A 26810-nucleotide genomic window follows, 5' to 3' on the forward strand; every position below is an offset into this window, starting at 1 on the left:
GGCTCCAGCTTGCCTGCGACCCTGTAGAACAGATAATGAGATGAGATTCACTTCACCTTCGACGAATAATTAATCTCATCTCATTATCTCTAGCCGCTTTATCCTGTTCTACAGGGTCGCAGGCAAGCTGGAGCCTATCCCAGCTGACTACGGGCGAAAGGCGGGGTACAAACTGGACAAGTCGCCAGGTCATCACAGGGCTGACACATAGACACAGACAACCATTCACACTCACATTCACACCTACGGTCAATTTAGAGTCACCAGTTAACCTAACCTGCATGTCTTTGGACTGTGGGGGAAACCGGAGCACCCGGAGGAAACCCACGCGGACACGGGGAGAACATGCAAACTCCGCACAGAAAGGCCCTCGCCGGCCGCTGGGTTCGAACCCAGAACCTTCTTGCTGCGAGGCGACAGCGCTAACCACTACACCACCGTGCCGCCCGGTGAAGTGAATATCAGTGATTATTATACATACAGGACACTTTCAATGCAATAAAAACACGCGTTCTATTCCCTTTTAGCGGGTTTCGTTCGTGTGGTTTGATAGCATGCGATATTGTTAGCATATCGCTTATCCTACATGTATTACGTCACTCTACCCAATGGAAAATGAGCGTTGAATATGGTTTACGATATTGCATGGTTGTCCAGACGACATGATGTCATACATCGGAGATGTTTCCATCTTGCACTAGCGAGCGACTGTGAATTTGTAAACAAACATGGCCGGCAGGTTTGCTTCGTTAAATACGGAAGATTGAGAGAATTTTGAAACAGAACGACGCGCTGAACACCTGAAAGGAATGTGTATGTAGAATAACTCGTCTTCAACTCGTTCGGTATCATGCTAGCTGAATGGAATATATCTGATGTACCACTCAACGCAAGCTGATATTATTTAAATATTCACTGAGCCTGAGACGGATAATTGTTTTAGTATAAATATGCAGGTGATTATTATTTTTTTAAAAATGTATTTCAAACTTCAAAAGCGGCACGCAAACGTAATAATGTTGCGACGCAGACTTGCGTCACTTATCTACGCCGACACATAAAATACTTAGTTTTGAAATCGCTAAAATAAATCACAATTCCACCTTACCTTTGAATAGTTTTAGACCAAACTTCGTAGCATCTTTAGTGCTTTTAGGAACAGCGTTTTCTTTCATCATTTGCAATTCTTCCTCACTTACGGTGACGAAGCGATTGGCCGCCGTTTTGCCGAGTCGCTCGAAGTGATTATTGAAAAATAGTCCGAAACTTCTCAACCAATCAGTGCGCACGATTTCCTGATAATCACGTGTGTATTTATACTAAACACAATTATTTACATTAACATAAGTACTCAAGGAATTAATGCTATTACTATACTGGAAATGTATGACATATTAGAGTTTTACGACTATCAATATAGCCTTCATGGAAAGTCTAAGTGACTGTAAGCGATTGTATTATGGCAGTGCATGCAAACATTTCCTGACTAAAACATACATTAAAGCTATTTCTGCTTGGCTTAGTTGCCCGTTATTTAGTTTCAAAAATATTAAGTCAAAGTCTTTCTACTGTGACCCACAGGAGTGAACAATACTGCATTCGCTTGCATTACTGAAGGGTTTCATGATCGGTTCAGTGCGAAGCTACTTTCCGCTCACACTGCATTGACATCTGGAAAAACATCCACTTCCTGTTGTGTTACGAGCTCAGCAAAGGCTGGCGTTCATCAGGAGTGCTCCGCTGTGCGAGACACACAAAGACAAGAACAGTTCAGAATGACAGTGCGGTGCAAGGTGAGAAAAATCGGACAAGGGGTCGGTTTTTCTGTAGAAAAAGCCACAAATGTGATGGAGTAACATTCAATGATTTGAATGTGTTAACCCACAGGAAGCAAGTTTATAATTGTTTATTCATTTGTTTTTAAGTGAAATATGGAACACACTCCTCATCTGCCTGATTGTCAATGCAAAATGCTACAATTTATGTGGATTAATTTTTTTTAAAGAGATTTTTAACAATTTATATTTGAATCTTGCAACTTTTCTACAACCAACGTTACCTGATCAAAAACAGATGAAATGCTGTTACGAGTAATAATGAGTTTAAAAAAATGCTCAAGTAAGAAAGATGATTCCCCCCCCCTTTTTTGTATTAATTATACCAATTATATATACACACTATATTAAAAGGTTTATAGGCTGCAAGTCAATATTAATTTAAAAAAAAACAGAAAAACAAAAACAAGAAGACAGAGTCATCTCTATCCTCCGCCTTATATACCAAATATATACCAGGTTTCGAGATATTATTTGTCACATTTTTCAAGTTTTGCTGCAGGAAACCAACCCTACCACTTTAAGCCTCGGTCACAACCGGCTGTACGTGCTCCTACAGCCGGTCTACGTGCAAAAAACGCAAGAAACGCATGGAGGGCGCGCGTGTGACGTGCTGATTTTCGAGCCGTAGACTGGCCGCAGACCGGCTGCAGAGGTTCTTTGTCATGTCAAACAAACTCTACGGGCGCTTACGTTTTTTTCAGGTTGCAAGACAAACTTACGGCCAACGTGCGTCTTTCTCCACGAAAAAACCCCCCAAAAAACGTAGCGATTTGGGAAACGCCAAAAATCGCACGGCCAAAAAATCGTACGTCCGGTTGTGACCTAGGCTTTACACTGACCTCAGCAGCCCATGGGATAAACCCACCGGACCTTTGGTCCAGGTGAGCTAAAAATAAAAATTTCTTAGTATAAAAAGGCACATATACCAACTTTCAAGACCATACCACTCATAGTTTTCAAGTTCTGCTCCGGAAACAAAACCTTCCCCTAAGACTAACCTAAGAGACTAAGTCTGACATTGTTTCCATGGAAACATGAAAAATTTTAATTTCTCAAATTTCTTAGTATGAAAAGGCACATCTACGGTACATCACCTTGTTAAGATGTATACCAAGTTTCAAATCCATATCAGGAATAGTTTTGGATATATGCTCCGGAAACAAACATTGCTATTAGAAACTAATTCAAAATCTATTTATGTAAAAATTTGAAATATATATATATATATATATATATATATATATATATATATATATATATATATATATTTTTTTTTTTTTACAAAGTTTTATGAAGATATCTTCAGTAGTTTTAAAGATATCGCCTGGAAACAAAAACGTGACCGGACGGACGGATCACCCACCAAACTTCGTTTGGGCTGGGGATTAAAACCCCCAAGCACAGTGTAATTACTTCCAGTCATACTTTGTTTTTGTGGCTACTGCCTCATAGTGGCAGAGCCACTGCGTCATCGTGCTGTAAGAATGAGCGTAACACTAGCAAAACTTCGTAACCAATCAGCACTGCTTCTGATCGAGTTTGATTACCCGTTCTACTTCTTGATAAACTTCGGAACCAATCAGAACCAGAAACGAAATAAGAGAAACCTCGTTATAACTTTGTAGTATCGGAAGATAATCGGCAGATAAAAAGATAAACGAAATTCACCTCGTGGTTCGCCAAGGCTATTGATTCGATATCGAGTAAGTGGCGTTTATTTTAAGAAGATTTATCTTTTAATTATCACAGCTTTTGTTTGGTCCTTCTGAAAGGTCTTGTAAGTAGTTTTGAGCTTTTGGGCAGATATTTACGCCAAGAATTCCAGCCATTCAACAAAAACTCAAGAAGGCAGCGAAGACAAATCTTTTGAGCGATCCGTTCGGTTTGGTTTACACTTACAAAAGTCCCACGTGGGAATAAATCCACTCTTTCGTAGAAAATAAGAGTAAGAGTATAATTGGTCAAACTTCTGCTATTCTCTTTAATTTTTTTTTGTGTGTGTCTTTATAATACACTTGTGAAACAAAACGTGCTCATTAGTCCTAAATAATGCTTCTAAGACCATTCATGAACAAGTGCTTTCTTACTATTTTGAAAACGGATCTAGTTCACAGCACTGTGTTCTGAACAAAACACAGTCATCAAAATACTCCAAGCCCTGATGCTGCTCACAGCTTGGTGACGCTTGCAAGTGATGAGGCGAGTATCACTGATAACATGTACTGTATATACGCTATATTTACTGTAAGGACATGGGATCAGAAAACTATTTTATTTATAAGCAGGAGCCACATGGACCCATAGGGTACCTATTTTTAACACACAGTGCCACCAATGATTATTTAAGCTGCATTTTAAATCTATGAGGATCTATATGCTCGAAGTTATTATTACTGTTATTTTTTTCCCCAGTTAGTAGAAATCAGATATTTACATTTAGATTTTTTTTTTTACATTACAAATTATATATCTTATTTGTTGCACATATCGTAATGCACTTTATTTCTTACCTCCTGACGACACATGAATATGATGAAGACGGCACCTAATAAGATGCCGAGACCAATAATGAAGAAAGGCACGTTAATCACGACGTCGGCCTGGGTGACCATGCTTCGAAGCTTTTTGGCTGAATCTTCATCGATTAGGATGCTCTGATAAGTGGAAAGAAAAGGTGTGGGTCATAACTCTGAGATTTCTGAGGTCACAAATCAAGGATTCACTCTGAAAACAGACTGAGATAACACTGGGTGGAGAATGTACAATTAAAAAAAAATATATATTTTTTTGAAAACTATTTCTTTGCAGCATTTCAATCAGTTCACGCCACTACAGAATTAATTGTGCTTAAGTAAATAACAGGTGACTAACTGCAATACAACATTACTAACTACTTATTAACTGAGCGCGAAGTCTTGACAGTCTACAAAAAGACCTTGGTCTGATATTTTCTCATAAAGACCGAGCAAGCGAGGTTAATAATGAGTTTATTATACAGCTTTTTTTTTTCTAAGATTAAATAGACGGTCATTATAATGAGGCATGATGCTGCTTTCAGTCACGTCATATTCGTAACGTAGTTGAGTCACGCATGCAGAATAAACGACTTGTGGTTTCAAAACTGGATTTCTGTTAGCAGTTAGCGGTTTCTGAATGCTCTTTGATGCTCATTTTTTTAATAACTTAGTGACTCTTGTTTGTGTTTTAGCCGTTTTTAATTTCCAATTAATTAATCTTTTTTTTTTTTGTCATTTTGCTTTTTTGCAACACTGACAGCCGGCACCTTGGAAAGAAAGTCCGTAATCGCCCACAGGCATTACGGGAAAGTTCTGCCTGCCAAGGAACCAATCAGAACGCACGGTTTTACCTGAAGTAGCTCATGCCATATAATAATAATAATAATAATAATAATAATAGACATTTATCAGATAATCCATCACACCATCAGAATATTATCAAGTGCTTATGGGAACCAAATGAGACACCGAAACTAATGCAAGGTGATTATATTCTGTACGTTTTTACCGGTTCTGCACACTTCTTTTACAGCTATATGTCTTCTCTGCATTTCAGCAAGACCTCACTTCATCTCATTTCCAACTGGATAAATTCAAATAAATGCCAAATATCTGCTGGCTGTCTTGCAAAGTGAAACACTACACTGCAAAAAATTGAAAACGGAATTTGAGGAGAAACTTACTTAACACTTGTGAAATCTTGCTGCATGGACAGATATTTTTACTTGATAAGACATCTTCGAATAAGTTGGTTGCAATCTAGAACTAGGTTCAATAATCTCAGGAATGGTGTCTTGTTTTCTTCGAAGAGGAAATGCTAGATCGTTTCAACTATTTTCACTTGCTAAGAGATCATTATTTACAGTGTATGATTCAAAAATTTACTTTGCATGACTTTGTGTGCAAGGTGAATCATTTGTGTGGAATCGACTCCAAAGCTTTGGGGATGACTCTTAATTTTCAGTGCCTGGAATCAGTGAATCGACTTCGATGTGAACTGAAAGTAGGATGGAGACGTGTTGACACAAAATGTTTATTAAACATAGACTATATCTATCTATCTCTCTCTCTCTTTCATTTAAATGTTTCCCTTTAAACCACTCCAGTGTAGCTTTAGCAGTATGTTCAGGGTCATTGTCCTGCTAGACTGTGAACCTTCATCCCAGTCTGAAACCTCTGGCCAACTCAAACAGGTTTTCCTCCAGAATTGCCCTGTATTTAGTGCCATCCATCTTTCCTTCAGCCCTGACCAGCTTTCTTGTTCCTGCAGATGAAAAATCTCCCCACAGCATGATGCTGCCACCACCATGCTTCATTGTAGGGATGGTGTTCTCAGAGTGTTGGGTTTACGCCACACATGGCGTTTCCCATGATGGCCAAAAAGTTCAATTTTTGTCTCATTTGACCAGAGAATCTTCTTCTATGTGTTTGGGGAGTCTGCCACATGCTGATGGGCAAACTCCAAATGTGATTTTTTTTTTTTTAAGCAATGACTTTTTCCTGGCCACTCCTCCATAAAGCCCCATTCTATGGAGTGTACAGCTTAAAGTGGTCCTATGGACAGATACTCCCATCTCCGCTGTGGATCTTTGCAGCTCCTTCAACGTTATCATTGGTATCTTTGTTGCATCTCTGATTAATGCTCTCCTTGCCCGGTCTGTGAGTTTTGGTGGGCAGCCTTCTCTTGTTAGGTTTGTAGTGGTGCCATATTCTTTCCATTTTGCTATAATGGATTTAATGGTGCTCTGTGGGATATTCAAAGTTTGGGATATTTTTTATAACCCAACCCTGATCTATACTTCTCCACAACTTTGTCTCTGACCTGTTTGGAGGCTCCTTGGTTTTCATGTTGCTTGCTTAGTAGTGTTGCAGAGTCAGGGTCCTTCCAGAACAGGTTGATTTATACAGACATCATGTGACTGATCATGTGACACTTTGATTGCACACAGATGGATCTTGAATCAACTAATTATGTGACTTATGAAGTGAACTGGTTGGACCAGCTCTTATTTAGGGGTTTCATACGAAAGGGGGTGAATACCTATGCACACTCCAGGTTTCTGTTTTTTCATCTTAATTATTGTTTGTGTCACAATAAAACAACAATGTGCACCTTTAAAGTGGTCGGCATGTTGTGTAAATCAAATGGTGCTAACCCTCCAAAAATCCATTTTAATTCCAGCTTGCAATGCAACAAAACAGGACAAACACCAAGGGGGATGAATACTTTTGCAAGGCACTGTATTATTTAAATGAGAAAATGTTCGTTTGGTAGACGAATCCGTCATTGAGCACCATGATCGTTTTCAACCCATGAAGCTGTCATACAAATGACCAACTTTTGTTCCAACGTATCATGAGATAATGCTTTCTGACAGGGCAGGAAATACCGGTATAGATAAATATAATCATAAATGTGTGATGCAGCTGGAAAACCAGATAAGACAGGACAAATCAATATGCCACGGTTAATAAACATGGTTCAACCAAGGACACTGCACTTTCACTGTTTCTCACATTCCCACAAATGATTATAAAATGAAAATATGACTCACATGAAAACACAATTTACAGTCTCTCATAATGTAATGTAATGTACAGAGCTCCCATACTTTACAGAAGGTTGTAGCAGTTTCCAATCAAATCTCCATCAAACCCCACAACGTGCTTCATACAGTCCAACTAATTGATAATCAAATTTGTTGCCGATTGTTTTTACTTGAGAATTTTAATCAATCAATGAGTTGTTGCAGTAATAATCTTAACTAGACTGCATTTCCGCAGAGAAAATGCAAAGTGTGCTTGCTGAGCTGTAGCAGAACAGCTATCATGCTGGCATGCCAACATGCTAACAACTAGCATACTAACATGCTAACAGTTAGCATACTAACATGCGAAAAGCTAGCATGTTAACATTCTAATGCTAACATGCTAATAGATAACATGCTAACAGCTAGCATTCTAACATGCTAATGATTAACATGCTATTTGTTAAAATTCTAATACTAAGGCTAATACAGCTATCATGCTAACAGGCTAACATGCTAATGGCTAGTATGCTAACTTTTAGCATGCTAACACGCTGAGAGTGACATGCTAACAGTCAGCATGCTAACATGCTCAGGCGAACTCGCTAACAGCAAACATGCGAACTCTGCATGCTACCATGCTAATCCTAACATGTTAACAGCTCTCATGATAACATGCTAATGGTGAACATGCTAACAACTCGCGAGCTAACAGCAGCCATGATATCGTAATGGGTAACATGCTAACAGCTAGCATGGTAACACGTGAATGCTTATATGCTAATTGCTTGTGTGCGCGCGCGTGTAAGTATTCCTAATAAAGTGGCCATTGAGCTGAAGTTGATTTGCTGTCAAAGTCTCAAATGAGCAGATCCTCGCCAAATGCATCATCACCTATGGGGGAAGGGAGGAATGACTCAGTCAAGCTTCCATTGATTAGCGGCAAAATGGAGAAAAATGGACGGATGAAAGGCAAGACAAAGACGAGTGCGGGTCAGAACCGATATCGTGCGTGTGATGGTGATTTGGCCTGAGGTGCCGTATGAAGTTTGGTGGATGTGTGGTGAAGTGTTACTGAGCAAAACTCCATTCATTTGAATGGGGCCAAAAATCAATGGAAGCCTATGGAGGTAAAAAGAGATGCGTGAAAACCAAGGAAAAGACGAGTGCAGGTCTCAGATGAGGGGATGGATCTGTGCGGGGACTTGGCCTGAGGCATCAAGTGAAGTTTCTTGAAGTTTGGTCACTTGGTTAAAAAAATTGATGGAGAGTGACAGCTTTTCTCCTGAAACACCATTCATTTTCAATGGGGCCAAAAATCAATGCAAGCCTATGGAGGAAAAAGGGATGAGCAAAAAGAAAGGAAAAATATGAGAGCGGGTCAGAACCGATTGCATGTATGTGTCGGGGGAGTTGGCCTGAAGTATCACATGAGGTTTGGTGCATTTGCGATGGAGCGTGTCCGAGTAGGACGATTCGATTCATGAGCCCTATTCATTCTCTATGGGAAAAAACAAAAGAAAAATGACAAGAACAAGAGAACGGGCGCGTTGATCCAAAAGCTGTATACAAGCACACTACACCACTTCGGGCCAGACATCTCAGAGTTGGAACAGTGTCTCTATCTCGAACGCCCTAGGAGGAGGAGTGGATCCAAAAAACGTGTTGGAATAAGGCAGCAAAAGTAAACTTAAGAAGAATAGTGTGCTTGCCAGGCAAGCTGGAGCCTATCCCAGCTGACTACGGGCGAAAAGCGGGGTACACCCTGGACAAGTCACCAGGTCATCACAGGGCTGACACATAGACAAAGACGACCATTCACACCTACGGTCAATTTAGAGTCACCAGTTAACCTAACCTGCATGTCTTTGGACTGTGGGGGAAACCGGAGCACCCGGAGGAAACCCACGCGGACACGGGGAGAGCATGCAAACTCCACACAGAAAGGCCCGCGCCGGCCACGGGGCTCGAACCCGGACCTTCTTGCTGTGAGGCGACAGCACTAACCACTACATCACCGGGCAAGCACACTAATAATCAAAATTTTGAAGTCATAAATCTTACTGATGTACCGTTCACTCATTTCCTTATAGACTCAATTACCGGTTTTATTCACTCCTAATGAAACATTTACCACCCCAAATCGGAAAAAGTTGGGACAGTATGTCAAAACTGAAATTAAAACTGAAAAAAAAAAAGTTTGTAAACAATAACAATGACTTTATTTATCACACATACGCTTAAGTACAGTGAAATTCCTCTCCGCATTTAACCCATCTGAAGCAGTAAACACACACGTGAGCAATGAGCACACACGCATACCCAGAGCAGTGGGCAGCTATGCTACTACAGCGCCCGGGGAGCAGTTGGGTGTTCGGTGCCTTGTTCAAGGGCACTTCAGCCCAAGGCTGCTCCATGTTAACCTAACCACATGGCTTTGGACTGTGGGGGAAACCGGAGACACGGGGGAGAACATGCAAACAGAAAGGATGAAGCCCCCCGTCGACCACTGGGCTCAAACCCAGAACCTTCTTGCTGTGAGGCGACAGTGGTAACCACTACACCACCATCTCATAATCTCTAGCCGCTTTATCCTGTTCTACAGGGTCACAGGCAAGCTGAAGCCTATCCCAGCTGACTACGGGCGAAAGGCGGGGTACACCCTGGACAAGTCGCCAGGTCATCACAGGGCTGACACATAGACACAGACAACCATTCACATTCACACCTACGGTCAATTTAGAGTCACCAGTTAACCTTTGAATTTCTCGTTCAAATTTTGAGGAATAAATCTTATATTGCTCAACATTAAGCCTGTTCAGTTTCATTTACCTAGATTATGTAGTTTCTGGGATATTTACATCTCAAATAATATATATATATTTTTTAAACACCCTGTACATTACACACAGAGATGAATGGCTTTACACAATGATATCAGCAGTGTTGCTTTAGAACAGTAAAACCATGAAGAACTTAAAGAGAGTGTTAAAAAAGCAAAACCCAGCAGCTCTGGTATGTAGCATCAAACCAAAAAAGACATGCCCACACACATGCACACAAAAAGCTGGATGATTTTTCAGCATGTCAGTGTTATTATTATTATTATAACTGTTAGACGCTGTGGATAAGGGGATCCACCAAATGGCAATGTAAATATAAATGAGAAAGATTTCCACTTCTAGTCATACTTGAATGAATACTGCAGTCCTTAACTTTTCGTGTAAACCTCTTCAGTTACTGAGGTTCACCAAGTTCAATCAATTTATCATCAATTAAAGTGTCATTAAAATGAAGTGAGCCTTACCCTTAAAGCTCAGTGTAATTATGACTTTTCATTCCTGTACACACCGGTCTGAATAGCAAACAATAAATCCAGATATTCATCTCATCTCATTATCTCTATCCGCTTTATCCTGTTCTACAGGGTCGCAGGCAAGCTGGAGCCTATCCCAGCTGACTACGGGCGAAAGGCGGGGTACACCCTGGACAAGTCGCCAGGTCATCACAGGACTGACACATAGACACAGACAACCATTCACACTCACATTCACACCTACGGTCAATTTAGAGTCACCAGTTAACCTAACCTGCATGTCTTTGGACTGTGGGGGAAACCGGAGCACCCGGAGGAAACCCACGCGGACACGGGGAGAACATGCAAACTCCACACAGAAAGGCTCTTGCCGGCCACGGGGCTCGAACCCGGACCTTCTTGCTGTGAGGCAACAGCACTAACCACTACACCACCATGCCGCCCCGCTTTACCTCATTACTCAGTCTACATTGCCCCGCCCAAATGTCTCGTCTCATCTCATCTCATTATCTGTAGCCGCTTTATCCTGTTCTACAGGGTCGCAGGCAAGCTGGAGCCTATCCCAGCTGACTATGGGCGAAAGGCGGGGTACACCCTGGACAAGTCGCCAGGTCATCACAGGGCTGACACATAGACACAGACAACCATTCACACTCACATTCACACCTACGGTCAATTTAGAGTCACCAGTTAACCTAACCTGCATGTCTTTGGACTGTGGGGGAAACCGGAGCACCCGGAGGAAACCCACGCGGACACAGGGAGAACATGCAAACTCCGTACAGAAAGGCCCTCGCCGGCCACAGGGCTCGAACCCAGAACCTTCTTGCTGTGAGGCGACAGCGCTAACCACTACACCACCGTGCCGCCCCCGCCCAAATGTATTTATTTTTATTTTTTGAAATGTGTTGCAGGCCTAAAACGCAGGAATGGATGTATATTAACAAATGAAATGAAGTTGACCAGATAAAACATGAAATATCTTGGGCTCATACTGTCTGCACTGAAATACAAGTCAAAGTAAATTTAGAAAATCACAGCATTTTTTTTTTAAATTTGTATTTTCCCTACCATCCCAACATTTTTTCCCCTCAGATTTGGGGTTGTTGTTCAGTAATGATAGTTGTGCTGTGTCTTACTCCACCAAATTGACAGCTTCTTACTAAAAGTGCCAAATAATATACTTTGAATGGAGATTCAGGTCTACACCCCAAACTGCATCTGACACACCAAGCAGAATGGTGTTTAAATAGCAGTGATACCATTGGTGTACTAAAATACCATATTTCATCCGACAACAGAGCAATGAACCAAAGCACTGCTCCAAATATGCAAGACCTATATTTAAACCAAAAGCAGTCAGCTGGAATTCTGTCATGGATTAGCTAGTTCATCACCTGATCTCAACCCGACGGAGCTGTTGTGGGGGCAGCTTGACTGTATGGTACAAAAAACTTCACCCATCAATCTAATCTGACTCATAGGAGTTGCTTCAGGAAGCGTTGTGCAAAATTTCAGAGGGAGATTACCTCAGCAAACTGGCAGCTAGAATGCCAAAACGTCTGCAAGGCTGTAACTCCTACCAATGGAGGACTCTTTGATAAAAGCACCAAATTGTTAATATGAATAGAAACCATCATCATTTCTAAGCTTTTCAATGTCTAGACTACATTTTTTATTCATTGTGCAACTTATTTAAATGTTTTAACTTTTGATCAGTAGTGCATCTAATCTGAATGGTGTCAGGTCGCCAATTCCAACCTGACACCATTACACCAGTTCTGACTCCAAATACTGACTTTCTATTAAATAAATGTCACGGCGACATACGGTATTATACAGTATTTTATTTCTTCATTTTTTAACAACAGAAACATTTTTCTACAATCGTTTTAAAGAAGAACTGAAGGCAAATTTTTTATCATCAAAATTCTATTTCTCATTTTATTAAATATAAGAGGGCGGCACGGTGGTGTAGTGGTTAGCGCTGTCGCCTCACAACAAGAAGGTCCGGGTTCGAGCCCCGTGGCCGGCGAGGGCCTTTCTGTGCGGAGTTTGCATGTTCTCCCCGTGGGTTTCCTCCGGGTGCTCCGGTTTCCCCCACGGTCCAAAGACATGCAGGTTCGGTTAACTGGTGACTCTAAATTGACCGTAGGTGTGAATGTGAGTGTGAATGGTTGTCTGTGTCTATGTGTCAGCCCTGTGATGACCTGGCGACTTGTCCAGGGTGTACCCCGCCTTTCGCCCGTAGTCAGATGGGATAGGCTCCAGCTTGCCTGCGACCCTGTAGAACAGGATAAAGCGGCTAGAGATAATGAGATGAGATTTTGTCACTGTTATAGCAAGTTATGAGTGTTTGAAATATGCTATGTAATATATCAGTCCATATGTCAAAGCAATGGCCGTAAACGAGATGCGTTGAGACCTGTGTGAGACATCGTAGGACAGAAGTAAAACGTACAGCAAAAATCCAAGTGACCAACATCTGCCAGTGTTGTCAAAAGACGCGTGCGCCCTCTTTCGAATGCTGATGTAATCAAGCTGGAAGTTTTGTTTGTTTTGATAGCAATCAGGAAAGTTTGAAAAAAGTAGGCAGTAATCGTCATTTAAACTCGTTTTTGTGCAATATTTCGTTCGGAAAACAGTTTTCAAAATGGCGGCACTGACACCTGGTTGACACTTCACGTTTCGAAGTCTCACACAAGTCTTAAAGATCGTGCGGATAAGCGACGCCTGCCGTGGACCAAACGAACTAAATTCAACATGGCTAAAAACCGAATAGGGCGAAAAGTATAATATTTAATTGCAATTAGTTGCCAATACAAGTCACGATATAAGGTTACTAAAACCGAAAACGTAACTGACGAAAACATAATGACAATGCTTGTTTTTTTCCAGGACACTTTTTATGCACACACTTTTCAACCACATGTGAAGCTCTGCTGCAAATGCATCTGCTTCAAGTACTGTTTTTTTTTTCCTGAACATATTTCTTGAACATACAGTGGTGCTTGAAAGTTTGTGAACCCTTTAGAATTTTCTATATTTCTGCATAAATATGACCTAAAACATCATTAGATTTTCACACAAGTCCTAAAAGTAGATAAAGAGAACCCAGTTAAACAAATGAGACAAAAATATTATACTTGGTAATTTATTTATTGAGGAAAATGATCCAATATTACATATCTGTGAGTGGCAAAAGTATGTGAACCTTTGCTTTCAGTATCTGGTGTGACCCCCTTGTGCAGCAATAACTGCAACTAAACATTTCCGGTAACTGTTGATCAGTCCTGCACACTGGCTTGGAGGAATTTTAGCCCATTCCTCCATACAGAACAGCTTCAACTCTGGGATGTTGGTGGGTTTCCTCACATGAACTGCTCGCTTCAGGTCCTTCCACAACATTTCGATTGGATTAAGGTCAGGACTTTGACTTGGCCATTCCAAAACATTAACTTTATTCTTCTTTAACCATTCTTTGGTAGAACGACTTGTGTGCTTAGGGTCGTTGACTTGCTGCATGACCCACCTTCTCTTGAGATTCAGTTCATGGCCAGATGTCCTGACATTTTCCTTTAGAATTTGCTGGTATAATTCAGAATTCATTGTTCCATCAATGATGGCAAGCTGTCCTGGCCCAGATGCAGCAAAATAGGCCCAAACCACAATACTACCACCACCATGTTTCACAGATGGGATAAGGTTCTTATGCTGGAATGCAGTGTTTTCTTTTCTCCAAACATGATGCTTCTCATTTAAACCAAAAAGTTCTATTTTGGTCTCATCCATCCACAAAATATTTTTCCAATAGCCTTCTGGCTTGTCCACGTGATCTTTAGCAAACTGCAGACGAGCAGCAATGTTCTTTTTGGAGAGCAGTGGCTTTCTCCTTGCAACCCTGCCATGCACACCATTGTTGTTCGGTCTTATCCTGATGCTGGACTCATGAACATTAACCAATGTGAGAGAGGCCTTCAGTTGCTTAGAAGTTACCCTGGGGTCCTTTATGACCTGGCCGACTATTACACGCCTTGCTCTTGGAGTGATCTTTGTTGGTTGACCACTCCTGGGGAGGGTAACAATGGTCTTGAATTTCCTCCATTTGTACACAATCTGTCTGACTGTGGATTGGTGGAGTCCAAACTCTTTAGAGATGGCTTTGTAACCTTTTCCAGCCTGATGAACATCAACAACACTTTTTCTGAGGTCCTCAGAAATCTCCTTTGTTCGTGCCATGATCCACTTCCACAAATGTGTGTTGTGAAGATCAGACTTTGATAGAACCCTGTTCTTTAAATAAAACAGGGTGCCCACTCACACCTGATTTTCATCCCACTGATTGAAAACACCTGACTCTAATTTCACCTTCAAATTAACTGCTAATCCTAGAGGTTCACATACTTTTGCCACTCACAGATATGTAATATTGGATCATTTTTCTCAATAAATAAATGACCAAGTATAATATTTTTGTCTCATTTGTTTAACTGGGTTCTCTTTATCTATTTTTAGGACTTGTGTGAAAATCTGATGATGTTTTAGGTCATATTTATGCAGAAATATAGAAAATCTTAAAGGGTTCACAAACTTTCAAGCACCACTGTATTTATAAGAATGTATAAGAGACATTACTGCTGTAGGTAGGGCTGGAGCGTCCCTGTAAAATAAGGTATTAGAAACTCCAGCACACACACATACATACAGTGCCTTGTAAAAGTATTCATACCCCTTGAACTTTTTCACATTTTTCCACCCACGAACTTAAAATTTTTTTATTGAGATTTTATGTGATAGACCAACACAGAGTAGCACATAATTGTGAAGTGAAACGAAAATGATAAATGGTCTTCAAAATTTTAAACAAATAAAAATCTGAAAAATGTGATGTGCATTAGTATTCAGCCCCTCTGCGTCAATACTTTGTAGAGCCACCTTTTGCTGCAATTACAGCTGCAAGTCTTTTGTGGTATGTCTCTACCAGCTTTGCACATCTAGACACTGAAATTTTTGCCCATTCTTCTTTGCAAAATAGCTCAAGCTCAGCCAGATTGGATGGAGAGCGTCTGTGAACAGCAATTTTCAAGTCTTGCCACAGATGCTCAATGAGTTTTAGGTCTGGACTTTGACTGGGCCATTCTAACACATGAATAGTCTTTGATCTAAACCATTCCATTGTAGCTCTGGCTGTATGTTTAGGGTCATTGTCTTGCTGGAAGGTGAATCTCCTTCCCAGTCTCAAGTCTTTTGCAGCCTCCAACAGGTTTTCTTCCAGGATTGCCCTGTATTTAGCTCCATCCATCTTCCCATCAACTCTGACCAGCTTCCCTGTCCCTGCTGAAGAAAAGCATCCCCATAGCATGATGCTGCCACCACCATGTTTCACAGTGGGGATGGTGTGTGCAGGGTGATGAGCAGTGTTAGTTTTCCGCCACACATAGCGCTTTGCATTTAGGCCAAAAAGTTCAACTTTGGTCTCATCTGACCAAAGCACCTTCTTCCACATGTTTGCTGTGTCCCCTACATGGCTTCTTATGCCTGTCTTTCAACAATGGCTTTCTTCTTGCCACTCTTCCAAAAAGGCCAGATTTGTGGAGTGTACGACTTATAGTTGTCCTGTGCATAGATTCTCCCACCTGAGCTGTGGATTTCTGCAGCTCCTCCAGAGTGATCATGGGCCTCTTGGCTGCTTCTCCGACCAGTGCTCTCCTTGCTCGCTCTGTCAGTTTAGGTGGACGGCCATGTCTTGGTAGGTTTGCAGTTGTGCCATACTTTTTCCAGTTTTGAATGATGGATTGAACAGTGCTTCTTGAGATGTTCAGAGCTTGGGATATTTTTTTATAACCTAACCCTGCTTTAAACTTCTCCAGAACTTTATCCCTGACCTGTCTGGTGAGTTCTTTGGTCTTCATGATGCTGTTTGTTCTTCAGTGTTCTCTAACAAACCACTGAGGTCTTCACAGAACAAGTGTATTTATGCTGAGAGTAAATTACACACAGTAGGACTCTATTAACTAATTAGATGACTTCTGAAGGCAATTGATTGCACTGGATTGTATTTAAAGGTATCAGAGGACAGGGGGCTGAATACTAATGCACACCACATTTTTCAGATTTTTATTTGTTTAAAATTTTGAAGACCATTTATCATTTTCGTTTCACTTCACAATTATGTGCTACTCTGTGTTGGTCTATCACATAAAATCTCAATAAAAGACTTTTAAGTTTGTGGTTGTAAGGTGGAAAAATGTGAAAAAGTTCAAGGGGTATGAATACTTTTGCAAGGCACTGTACATACATACATACACACACACACACACACACACACACTCTGGACCTAGTTGATGTTGTTCCAAAAGACAAACCATGATTGTGAAACAGCCGATAAAACAGAAAGCGCTTTCAACTAACAGATCTTATTTAGATATTTTGCCAAATTAAACGTTCACTTTCACGGTCCTATGTATTAAATAAGCATGTGGATATGCTGATTATGACCATAAGAAAGGAGATAAATCATCAGGTTTATGATGGTATATAACATCTTTGTCCTGTGTAAATAGTCAGTTCTGGATTTGTTGACTTTCTATGCACAATTTTAACCTTGATGCACTTGGCAGTAAAGGTAAATTGTGACCTTGATGGGTCCAAATGCCTGGAAGAGCCCACCCTGTTCTCTCTGAAATACCTCAAACACTCCAGACAAGGAAGTGATGCCGGAAAGCCTGGACTTTCTGTATAATACAAAAACAGCTGCCTGAGTGTCTGATGGTGCAAGACAATTGACAGCACACAGGGTAAAAGACACATGTCCTTGAGCTTAGTACATAAACACTACAGGTATTTGTGAACAATTCTTTTTCAGAGAATTCAAAAAGGAAGTGCAAGCAGCTGGATCCAAAAAAAAAAAAAAAAAAACCCCACTACCAAAAAAAAATAATAATAATTTTTCAGGCAGTGAAACTAATACATTCTACTCAACCGATGCTTATAATTAAAGAATACATCATTTAAAGGTGATCCAAATCTTTTATAGCCATTTGAGAAATCTGGATCAAGTAGGGAATGAATCCAAATACAACACAACCCCCAATGGCGTCCATAAAACTCAATATGCTTCTGCAAGTGACTGCTTGGGGCATGATCTACGACAACATTTTTCAAATCGGGAATTTCTTCACCATAGTTGATAGCTTTGGTTTTGTAAAATAAGTCAAGGCAAGTTAAGATAAGATACTCTGATGATATTTGGCACTGTTCTAAATACTAAAACAAGCTCGCTAGCTCTACTGAGCCAGCTAGCTTACTAACTTCTGTTATATAATGTTCGATGCCATCCCTGCTTTCAGGTTTGGAAGGCGTCTCCAAATTAACATGATTAGGAAATGAACTGGATGAATATTCGGCACTGACCCATGAAAATATACACAGTGGTGCTTGAAAGTTTGCGAACCCTTTAGAATTTTCTATATTTCTGCATAAATATGACCTAAAACATCATCAGATTTTCACACAAGTCCTAAAAGTAGATAAAGAGAACCCAGTGAAAGAAATGAGACAAAAATATTATACTTGGTCATTTATTTGTTGAGGAAAATGATCCAATATTACATATCTGCGAGTGGAAAAAGTATGTGAACCTTTGCTTTCAGTATCTGGTGTGACCCCCTTGTGCAGCAATAACTGCAACTAAACATTTCCGGTAACTGTTGATCAGTCCTGCACACCAGCTTGGAGGAATTTTAGCCCGTTCCTCCGTACAGAACAGCTTCAACTCTGGGATGTTGGTGGGTTTCCTCACATGAACTGCTCGCTTCAGGTCCTTCCACAACATTTCCATTGGATTAAGGTCAGGACTTTGACTTGGCCATTCCAAAACATTAACTTTATTCTTCTTTAACCATTCTTTGGTAGAACGACTTGTGTGCTTAAGGTCGTTGTCTTGCTGCATGACCCACCTTCTCTTGAGATTCAGTTCATGGACAGATGTCCTGACATTTTCCTTTAGAATTTGCTGGTATAATTCAGAATTCATTGTTCCATCAATGATGGCAAGCCGTCCTGGCCCAGATGCAGCAAAACAGGCCCAAATCATGATACTACCACCACCATGTTTCACAGATGGGATAAGGTTCTTATGCTGGAATGCAGTGTTTTCCTTTCTCCAAACATAACGCTTCTCATTTAAACCAAAAAGCTCTATTTTAGTCTCATCCGTCCACAAAACATTTTTCCAATAGACTTCTGGCTTGTCCACGTGATCTTTAGCGAACTGCAGACAAGCAGCAATATTCTTTTTGGAGAGCAGTGGCTTTCTTCTTGCAACCCTGCCATGCACACCATTGTTGTTCAGTGTTCTCCTGATGGTGGACTCATGAACATTAACATTAGCCAATGTGAGAGAGACCTTCAGTTGCTTAGAAGTTACCCTGGGGTCCTTTGTGACCTCACCGACTATTACACGCCATGCTCTTGGATTGATCTTTGTTGGTCAACCACTCCTGGGGAGGGTAACAGTGGTCTTGAATTTCCTCCATTTGTACACAATCTGTCTGACTGTGGATTGGTGGAGTCCAAACTCTTTAGAGATGGTTTTGTAACCTTTTCCAGCCTGATGAGCATCAACAATGCTTTTTCTGAGGTCCTCAGAAATCTCCTTTGTTCGTGCCATGTTACACTTCCACAAACATGTGTTGTGAAGCTCAGACTTTGATAGATCCCTGTTCTTTAAATAAAACAGGGTGCCCACTCACACCTGATTGTCATCCCATTGATTGAAAACACCTCACGCTAACCTCACCTTCCAATTAACTGCTAATCCTAGAGGTTCACATACTTTTGCCACTCACAGATATGTAATATTGGATCATTTCTCTCAATAAATAAATGACCAAGTATAATATTTTTGTCTCATTTGTTTAACTGGGTTCTCTTTATCTACGTTTAGGACTTGTGTGAAAATCTGACGATGTTTTAGGTCATATTTACACAGAAATATAGAAAATTCTAAAGGGTTCACAAACTTTCAAGCACCACTGTCTATACGTTATGAACCAGCTCCAACTAAATCCAGTAAATTCACTAGTTTATACTGTGCCTTATTTTGCCAGTCACATTCTTGACAAGTGATCATATGTGCAAAATATGTGCCAAAGCATACATTTTAGGTTAAGTGCAGAATCGTTAGGTATGGGAGACTGGTCTCTGTTCACACAGCATTTTAAGTCATAAATTGCAACACTGCTTTATGTATAAATGTATAATCAACATGGTTCCCTCTGGGAAGTCGTGACCTAATGGTTAGAGAAGCAGCTTTGGGACCAAAAGGTCACTGATTCGATTCCCTGGACCTGCAGGAATAGCTGAAGTGCCCTTGAACAAGGCACCTAATCCCAGGCTGCTCTGGGTATGTTGTACGTCACTCTGGATAAGAGCGTCTGCTAAATGCCGTGAACGTAATGTAATGTTTCAAGCAATGGGCACATCTTTGGATGTCTATTCATGAAGAACAGCTGTAACTTCAATTTAATTTGACATACTAATCTCAAACGCGATAAAGTATAAACAGCTGACAATCATAATTCACAGACCAATGAGAGTAGAAAAAACCCAGAGAACATAAGATAAACAGTGAGGTTAAGCACATAAGCAGCTGTTTAGATTGTGGCATGATTAATTGCAAGGTTAATGACTTCTTGACCATCTAAAAAAACGCATTCACAGGCTATCAACTGAGCTGGCCTACAGCGTGTGGCCACCACAGTACAGCTACATCGTGTCTCGTTATTGTTTTAGGTGGTTAAATAGTTAAAATATTAATCTGGAGCAAATAAAAGTGCATCATTCCTTTAAGAAAAAATTAAAACGAAAAATAAATAAATTCCCATCCCATCCGTTTGTTTTGAGGAAATCTGTTTCATCTTTGTACTTCTGGCTTTATCTTGGTGAGACACAAGTGCATGTTTCCTGATTTTAAGTGGCTATTGTACTATATTTATAATCATTTATAATCAATCACAGTGTTGTTAAGAGTTAAACAGTTTGTTCCTCTGTACAGAAAAAAAAGAGAAAAAAAATCCATGAAAGGAACTGCATTTTATTTTAACAAAACTTCACTGTAACTCATACACTACCGTTCAAAAGTTTGGGGTCACTTTGAAATGTCCTTATTTTTGAAAGAAAAGCACTGTTCTTTTCAATGAAGATCACTTTAAACTAATCAGAAATCCACTCTATACATTGCTAATGTGGTAAATGACTATTCTAGCTGCAAATGTCTGGTTTTTGGTGCAATATCTACATAGGTGTATGGAGCACTTGCATGTGACGTCACAGCCGATCCAGATTGTGACAGACGCCATCTTGTCGGTCAAACGCCATATTTCCGCCTTCTACTTCTACCTTTTCTTCTGGAAAACCCTACTATATACCATTCTACTACAACAGCTGCGGCTACAAGCTCTCCCTACCTGTGCACGTTTTTTATGTTTCTTGTGTGTATTTTTGCGTGTTGTTCATCTGTACTGGACTTCAATATCCACTACAACTGTATGGACTTACTGGACATTGGTTTCCAGCAGAAAATGACGGTTTGTAGGGATTTCCATCGCATGCACAACATTCCGGACGAGGAAAAAAAAAACATTCCGGACGAGATAGTGAGACCAGCGGGGTCTCCGTGGATTGTTATCGGAAGCAAAGCGAAGGAGGCGGCGCCGGGAGCGGAAGCAAAAGCGAGGCTGCAGAGCCGGCCTGTTGACTAAGCTCAGAAAACAGCTACTCAAACCTCCACTGCTAAGCCTCTATCTCTCCAATGCCAGATCCATGGTAAACAAAACGGACGATTTGGAATTACAGCTGGAATTACCTTATTCTATTCTATAATCGGCTGGTCAGTGCAGTACTAGTAATACTTAAGTGACTTACCCATCCAGTGAGGATTATTTTCTTGTTTATAAGATGACAAATCCTGAATTTCTGTAAAGATAACTGTCCAGAGATTTATAAGCAAGCAGTGCTTCACCACTGAACAGCGAGGGAAAGTTGATGAGGTAATTATACACGTCTGGGTATTCCGCTGGCAGTTCAACATCCACTGACACGGTCGTGAAAACTCCGTCCGGTAAGCCATAAGGGTCACTAATCTGTAGATAATTTATTTTAGACATATATCTAGTTATCCGTTCATTAGAAAAATGAGCCGTGTAGTCTGTCGGTTGAAATTGATCCATTCTGTACACGAGTGCAGCAGTATTCAGCGGTGTTCTTTACCGACAAGATGGCGTCTGTGTACTTTCCGGTCACGTGACTGCAAGATCTCTATAGAGGCCCATTTCCAGCAACTCTCACTCCAGTGTTCTAATGGTACAATGTGTTTGCTCATTGCCTCAGAAGGCTAATGGATGATTAGAAAACCCTTGTACAATCATGTTAGCACAGCTGAAAACAGTTTAGCTCTTTAGAGAAGCTATAAAACTGACCTTCCTTTGAGCAGATTGAGAGGCTGTCCACACGGCAATGGATTCAGGTGAATATGATAAAATTGTTTATCGTTTCGGCCTGGCGTCCACACGGCACCGGCGTTTTGGGTGCCCCAAAACGATATTTTTTGAGAACGGGTTCCAGAGTGGAAAAATCTGGCAACGGCGCCGTTGCGAAGTCGTCTGGATGAGTAGAACGGATTTGTTTACGATGACGTCACAACCACATGACTAGAACAAGCAGCACTCTCGCTGTTTTGTATGAACCACTGCATTGCATTCACTTTTGTATACAGCTTTTCTTTTAAATAAACAAGTAACTGAACCATTTCTTGAATTTCTTTTTTTTTATTGGATAAGACTGCTTTTCAAAATGTTCACACACAATATAAAAAGTTATATAAATTTTATAAAAATGCTTTTCAAAATGTTCACACACAATAAGAAAATTAAGTTATATAAAACTATGCACACTAATAAAACTAATTTGTACACACAGAAGGCACGATTTCCTCGCGTAGTCGCAGCCATCTTCTTCTTGTTGTTGTGTGTTTGTTCCTGTGAGTGCTTCACGCCGGGTAGAAGAAGGGGTTTATGCGCATGCGTCCTACTCCTTCTATTGTTCTGGTGTCTCCGATGGGACCGTCTTACAGCACACGTAGAGGTGTGGCATGTGTATTGCATCATTTTCAGCAAGCGTTGCGTTGCCATATGTACCAGATATTTTACTGATCCGTTGCCCATGTGGACGCGATATTTTTTTAAATAAAATCTCGTTGCCGTTGTCGTGTGGATGTAGCCTGAGTTTCTGGAGCATCACATTTGTGGGGTCGATTAAATGCTCAAAATGGCCAGAAAAATGTCTTGACTATATTTTCTATTCATTTTACAACTTATGGTGGTAAATAAAAGTGTGACTTTTCATGGAAAACACAAAATTGTCTGGGTGACCCCAAACTTTTGAACGGTAGTGTACACACACACACACACACACACACTATATGACCAAAAGTTTGTGGACACCTGACCATCACACCCACGTGTGTTGATGGGGCTGAGGTCAGGGCTCTGTGTGATCCACTCAAGTTTCTCCCCTTCAGCCTTGACAAACCATGTCATCATGGAGCTTTGTGCACAGAGGCATTGTCAGGCTGGAATATGTTTGGGCCCCTTAGTTCCACTGAAAATAAACTAATTCGACAGCATACAAAGACATCCCTATCCAGCTGTGTGCTTCCAAATGTGTACGTTGCAACAGTTTGAGAAAGACCAACATATGGGTGTATTAGTCAACTGTCCAAATTCTTTTGGCCAAACAAACAGTGTATACAAAACACCTAACCTTTGGAATAGTTCAACTGCTAAAATAAAGATTAATGTACATAATAAAATCAATCAATTACTAAAAACATTGCTAGACATTAGTCGGTTATAAAAGTCTATTACAAATATTCTGAAAATTTTACCTCATTAATGTACATCACAGGATAAACCAAAGTCCTGACATCACCAGTTTGGCTGTAAGGAGAAAAAGAAAGTGTTTTTGTTTACCACATAATTTCATATATGTTCCATGTGTTGTTTCATAGTTTTGATGTCTTCAGCTTTGTTCTACAATGTAGAAAATACTCAAAATACAGAAAAACCTACGCAGGGGTAGGTGTCCAAACTTTTGATTGGTACTGTATATAAACCTGTTATGTTACAACCAGAACTACAATTATAAAAATTAATCAATTGCTGGGTTTCACATGACGTCACATCTGCCTCATTAGTTATTCAGAACCTTAGCTGGTGGTCTAACAAAGCTCAGTTGACAAAGCGTTTGTACGGAGAAGATGCATTGGTTGCATGAAAAACTCCTTACGCTTGCGTTGTTTTACGTTGCTCGAATCGATCAAACCATGAAAGTGATAAAAGTTTCTTCAGGGTTCACCGTGAACGAATAAAAAAGGGTGAACGAACACAGGATTTCACAAAAAGACGTCGAGAAAGGTGGCTTTTGAACCTCTCACTGAAATCGAAGGGAGCCGAGTCGAAGCATGCTCGAGTTTGCAGTGATCACTTGGTGAAAGGTTTGTATCTCCCTCTCAGCTACGTCCTTAGTGTTTTCCAAGTACTTTTCTTGCTATGTGTCGTTACTTTACGGTACTTTTTTATGCGCTAAAGTCCCCAGCTGTTTCTTTGTTTCCTCTTCACAAAGTCCATATGCATGAAGCTCGCGACAAAATTCTTACCCAGCCATACAGTTACAACGCGCCGTGATCACTTCTTCTCCGTCTTGTTTAACTAAGCTCCAGGTCTTTAAAGGGGTTTCTGATGATCTTTGTGAACAATTTACGTGAGAGATAAGAGCCAACACAAGTGGGAATCAAGCGACCTGTTGTTTGTTTACACTTCAACTTGCAGCACTTTGTTGTAAAGACGCAAACGAAAAGCTTAAAAAAAAAAGGAAAAATACTTACACTTGGAAAAACAATACAGGATTCATTCGGCAGCGACTTGATACTGAGGTCCTTTACCCAGCCACGTACAAAAAAGTTGTAAGCCTCCATACTCTTCCACGCTTTCATCTGTTTTGCGGTGTAGAAGGACGTCTGCAACACCAGATAGTTCGAGATGTTGGGGAACTCGACTGAAGGGTAGTTTTCGAGATCGTATGATAAATCCTTCTTTCCCAGACTGTAGGGGTCGATTCCATTGCACATAGCAATCTTCTGAATAGATCTAAAGCCAGCAGTGGCTTTGAGATCATGAGCATACTCTGATAACTTATCGCTAGTGGTTTGCACTACAGCAGCTGTTTAGACCACCAGCTATTTCGCTTCCGGTAAAACCACCAAGATATATATATAAAAAAAAAAAGTCACGTGACTGAAACCCAGCAATACCTTCTGATACGAGAATTGAACTGCACTGTGGTTAAATTAATTAACTGCATTAGCAAATTGTATGTATTAAATAGATTATTAGTGAATTATCTGCAAAAACAGCATTTCAGGATAAAATACTGATGGAACAAAAACAACTATACCAGAACAACTAAAATTTGGTTCATTTCTAACAATGCTTCGTAAGAAGCATTATGTTCTGTGAACAATTGCACGCTTTTTTTAAACCATATAGGATACTGTTATTTATTTGAAGCAAGTTATTAATAAAGTCACACTTTTATTTGTCATCACCCAAATGAGGATGGGTTCCCTTTTTTGTCTGGTTCATCTCAAGGTTTCTTCCTCATATTGTCTGAGGGAGTTTTCCCTTGCCGTTACCTTCCTTGCTCATTAGGGTTAAAGTTTATAAATTCATACTTTTAAATTTTACAGTACTGTGCAAAAGTCTTAGGCACCCTATTTTTTTTCCCCATACAAACTTTGCTATAGATTTCTATTTTATGACTTCTACATTATCGAGTCAGTACAAAAAATATTTTCGAGTTCCAAACGTTTGTTTTTCAGCACAAAATTAAATGTTACGGGGAAAAAAAAAAAGTTTGTATGTGAGAAGCATATTACATAAGAGACCACTTTTCAGATTAAAGGAAAACTGAAGGCAAATTTATCATAATCAAAATTCTATTTATCTCATTTTATTAAATTTAGGAATGCACTTTTGATCGCCATTTTGTAACTGCTATGGCAAGTTATGAGTGTTTGAAATATGCTATGTAATACATCAGTCCATTGTGACCCCTCACCGGATCCAGGGACACATGTCGGCCGAAACGAATCCAAGATAATCGCAAAAGAAGCTTTTTTTTTTTTTTTTGAAATTTGTGATTTTTGTTTTTTTCCATCATGTGCAAGTTGAGATCTTGAAGAATGCAATCAGTATTTCAGATAATAGATTGTTTTGTTGGAAAAGCATACATTTTTTGTTGCAAATTGTCTTGTTTTTGTCAGGACTGTAGCCTGCTGGGGGGTGTGGGTAAATTACCATATGGGCCATTCACATGATGATTTAAGTCTTTTGTTTTGTTTTTTCGCGAATCAGCTGTATGATCTGAGCTGAGCGCATGGCTACTTAACTGCATACAGGCATGTAATTTCACTATGGAATGAGTTACTAAACAGAGCGCAGAGGAGCCCCGCGAAGCAAACAGACGCACGTTATTTACATCGGAGATAACCATTTCTAGCAAAAAAAAACGCAACCTCGTTTTCCAGATTGAATGGAATACTTGAATGATCGGATGATACACGGACCGTTCTAGGATTACATTCCATCGGAGGCATTGGTGTGTGCAAGGCGCCGTTTCTCTTTCTGATGGGGTAAGTTTATTAATCTAAGGCTGTGTGGTTATTTTTGCATGTAACGGAGAGTGTTGTGGTTTGGTTAAGCCTAGGTCACAACCGGACGTACGATTTATTGGCCGTGTGATTTTTGGCGTTTCCCAAATCGCTGCGTTTTTTTTTGTTCATGGAGAAAGACGCGCGTTGGCCGTAAGTTTGTCTTGCAACCTGAAAAAAACGTAAGCGCCCGTAGAGTTTGTTTGACATGACAAAGAACCTCTGCGGCCGGTCTGCGGCTCGAAAATCAGCACATCACACACGCGCTCTCGTGCTTTTCACACGCGCGCTGTCGTGCGTTTCATGCGCGCTCTCCATGTGTTTCTTGCGTTTTTTGCATGT

At 40.4% G+C, this 26810-nt stretch overlaps 1 protein-coding gene across 1 annotated transcript in view; it reads right to left on the reverse strand.

Moving 5' to 3' along the window:
* Positions 1-409: 409 nt before the first annotated feature.
* The window catches only part of scarb2c (scavenger receptor class B, member 2c), a 102455-nt gene continuing 76054 nt past the window's right edge, over positions 410-26810 (reverse strand). Inside the window, exons 10-12 of the mRNA XM_060935577.1 lie at positions 23646-23697; positions 4349-4492; positions 410-1740 (exon numbers count right to left, since the gene is read on the reverse strand). Coding sequence (XP_060791560.1) covers positions 1699-1740; positions 4349-4492; positions 23646-23697 — 238 coding nt within the window. The 3' untranslated portion in view covers positions 410-1698. The remainder of the gene's footprint in view (positions 1741-4348; positions 4493-23645; positions 23698-26810) is intronic.

Source organism: Neoarius graeffei, chromosome 12, assembly GCF_027579695.1.
Source record: "Neoarius graeffei isolate fNeoGra1 chromosome 12, fNeoGra1.pri, whole genome shotgun sequence".
Lineage (NCBI taxonomy): Eukaryota > Metazoa > Chordata > Actinopteri > Siluriformes > Ariidae > Neoarius > Neoarius graeffei.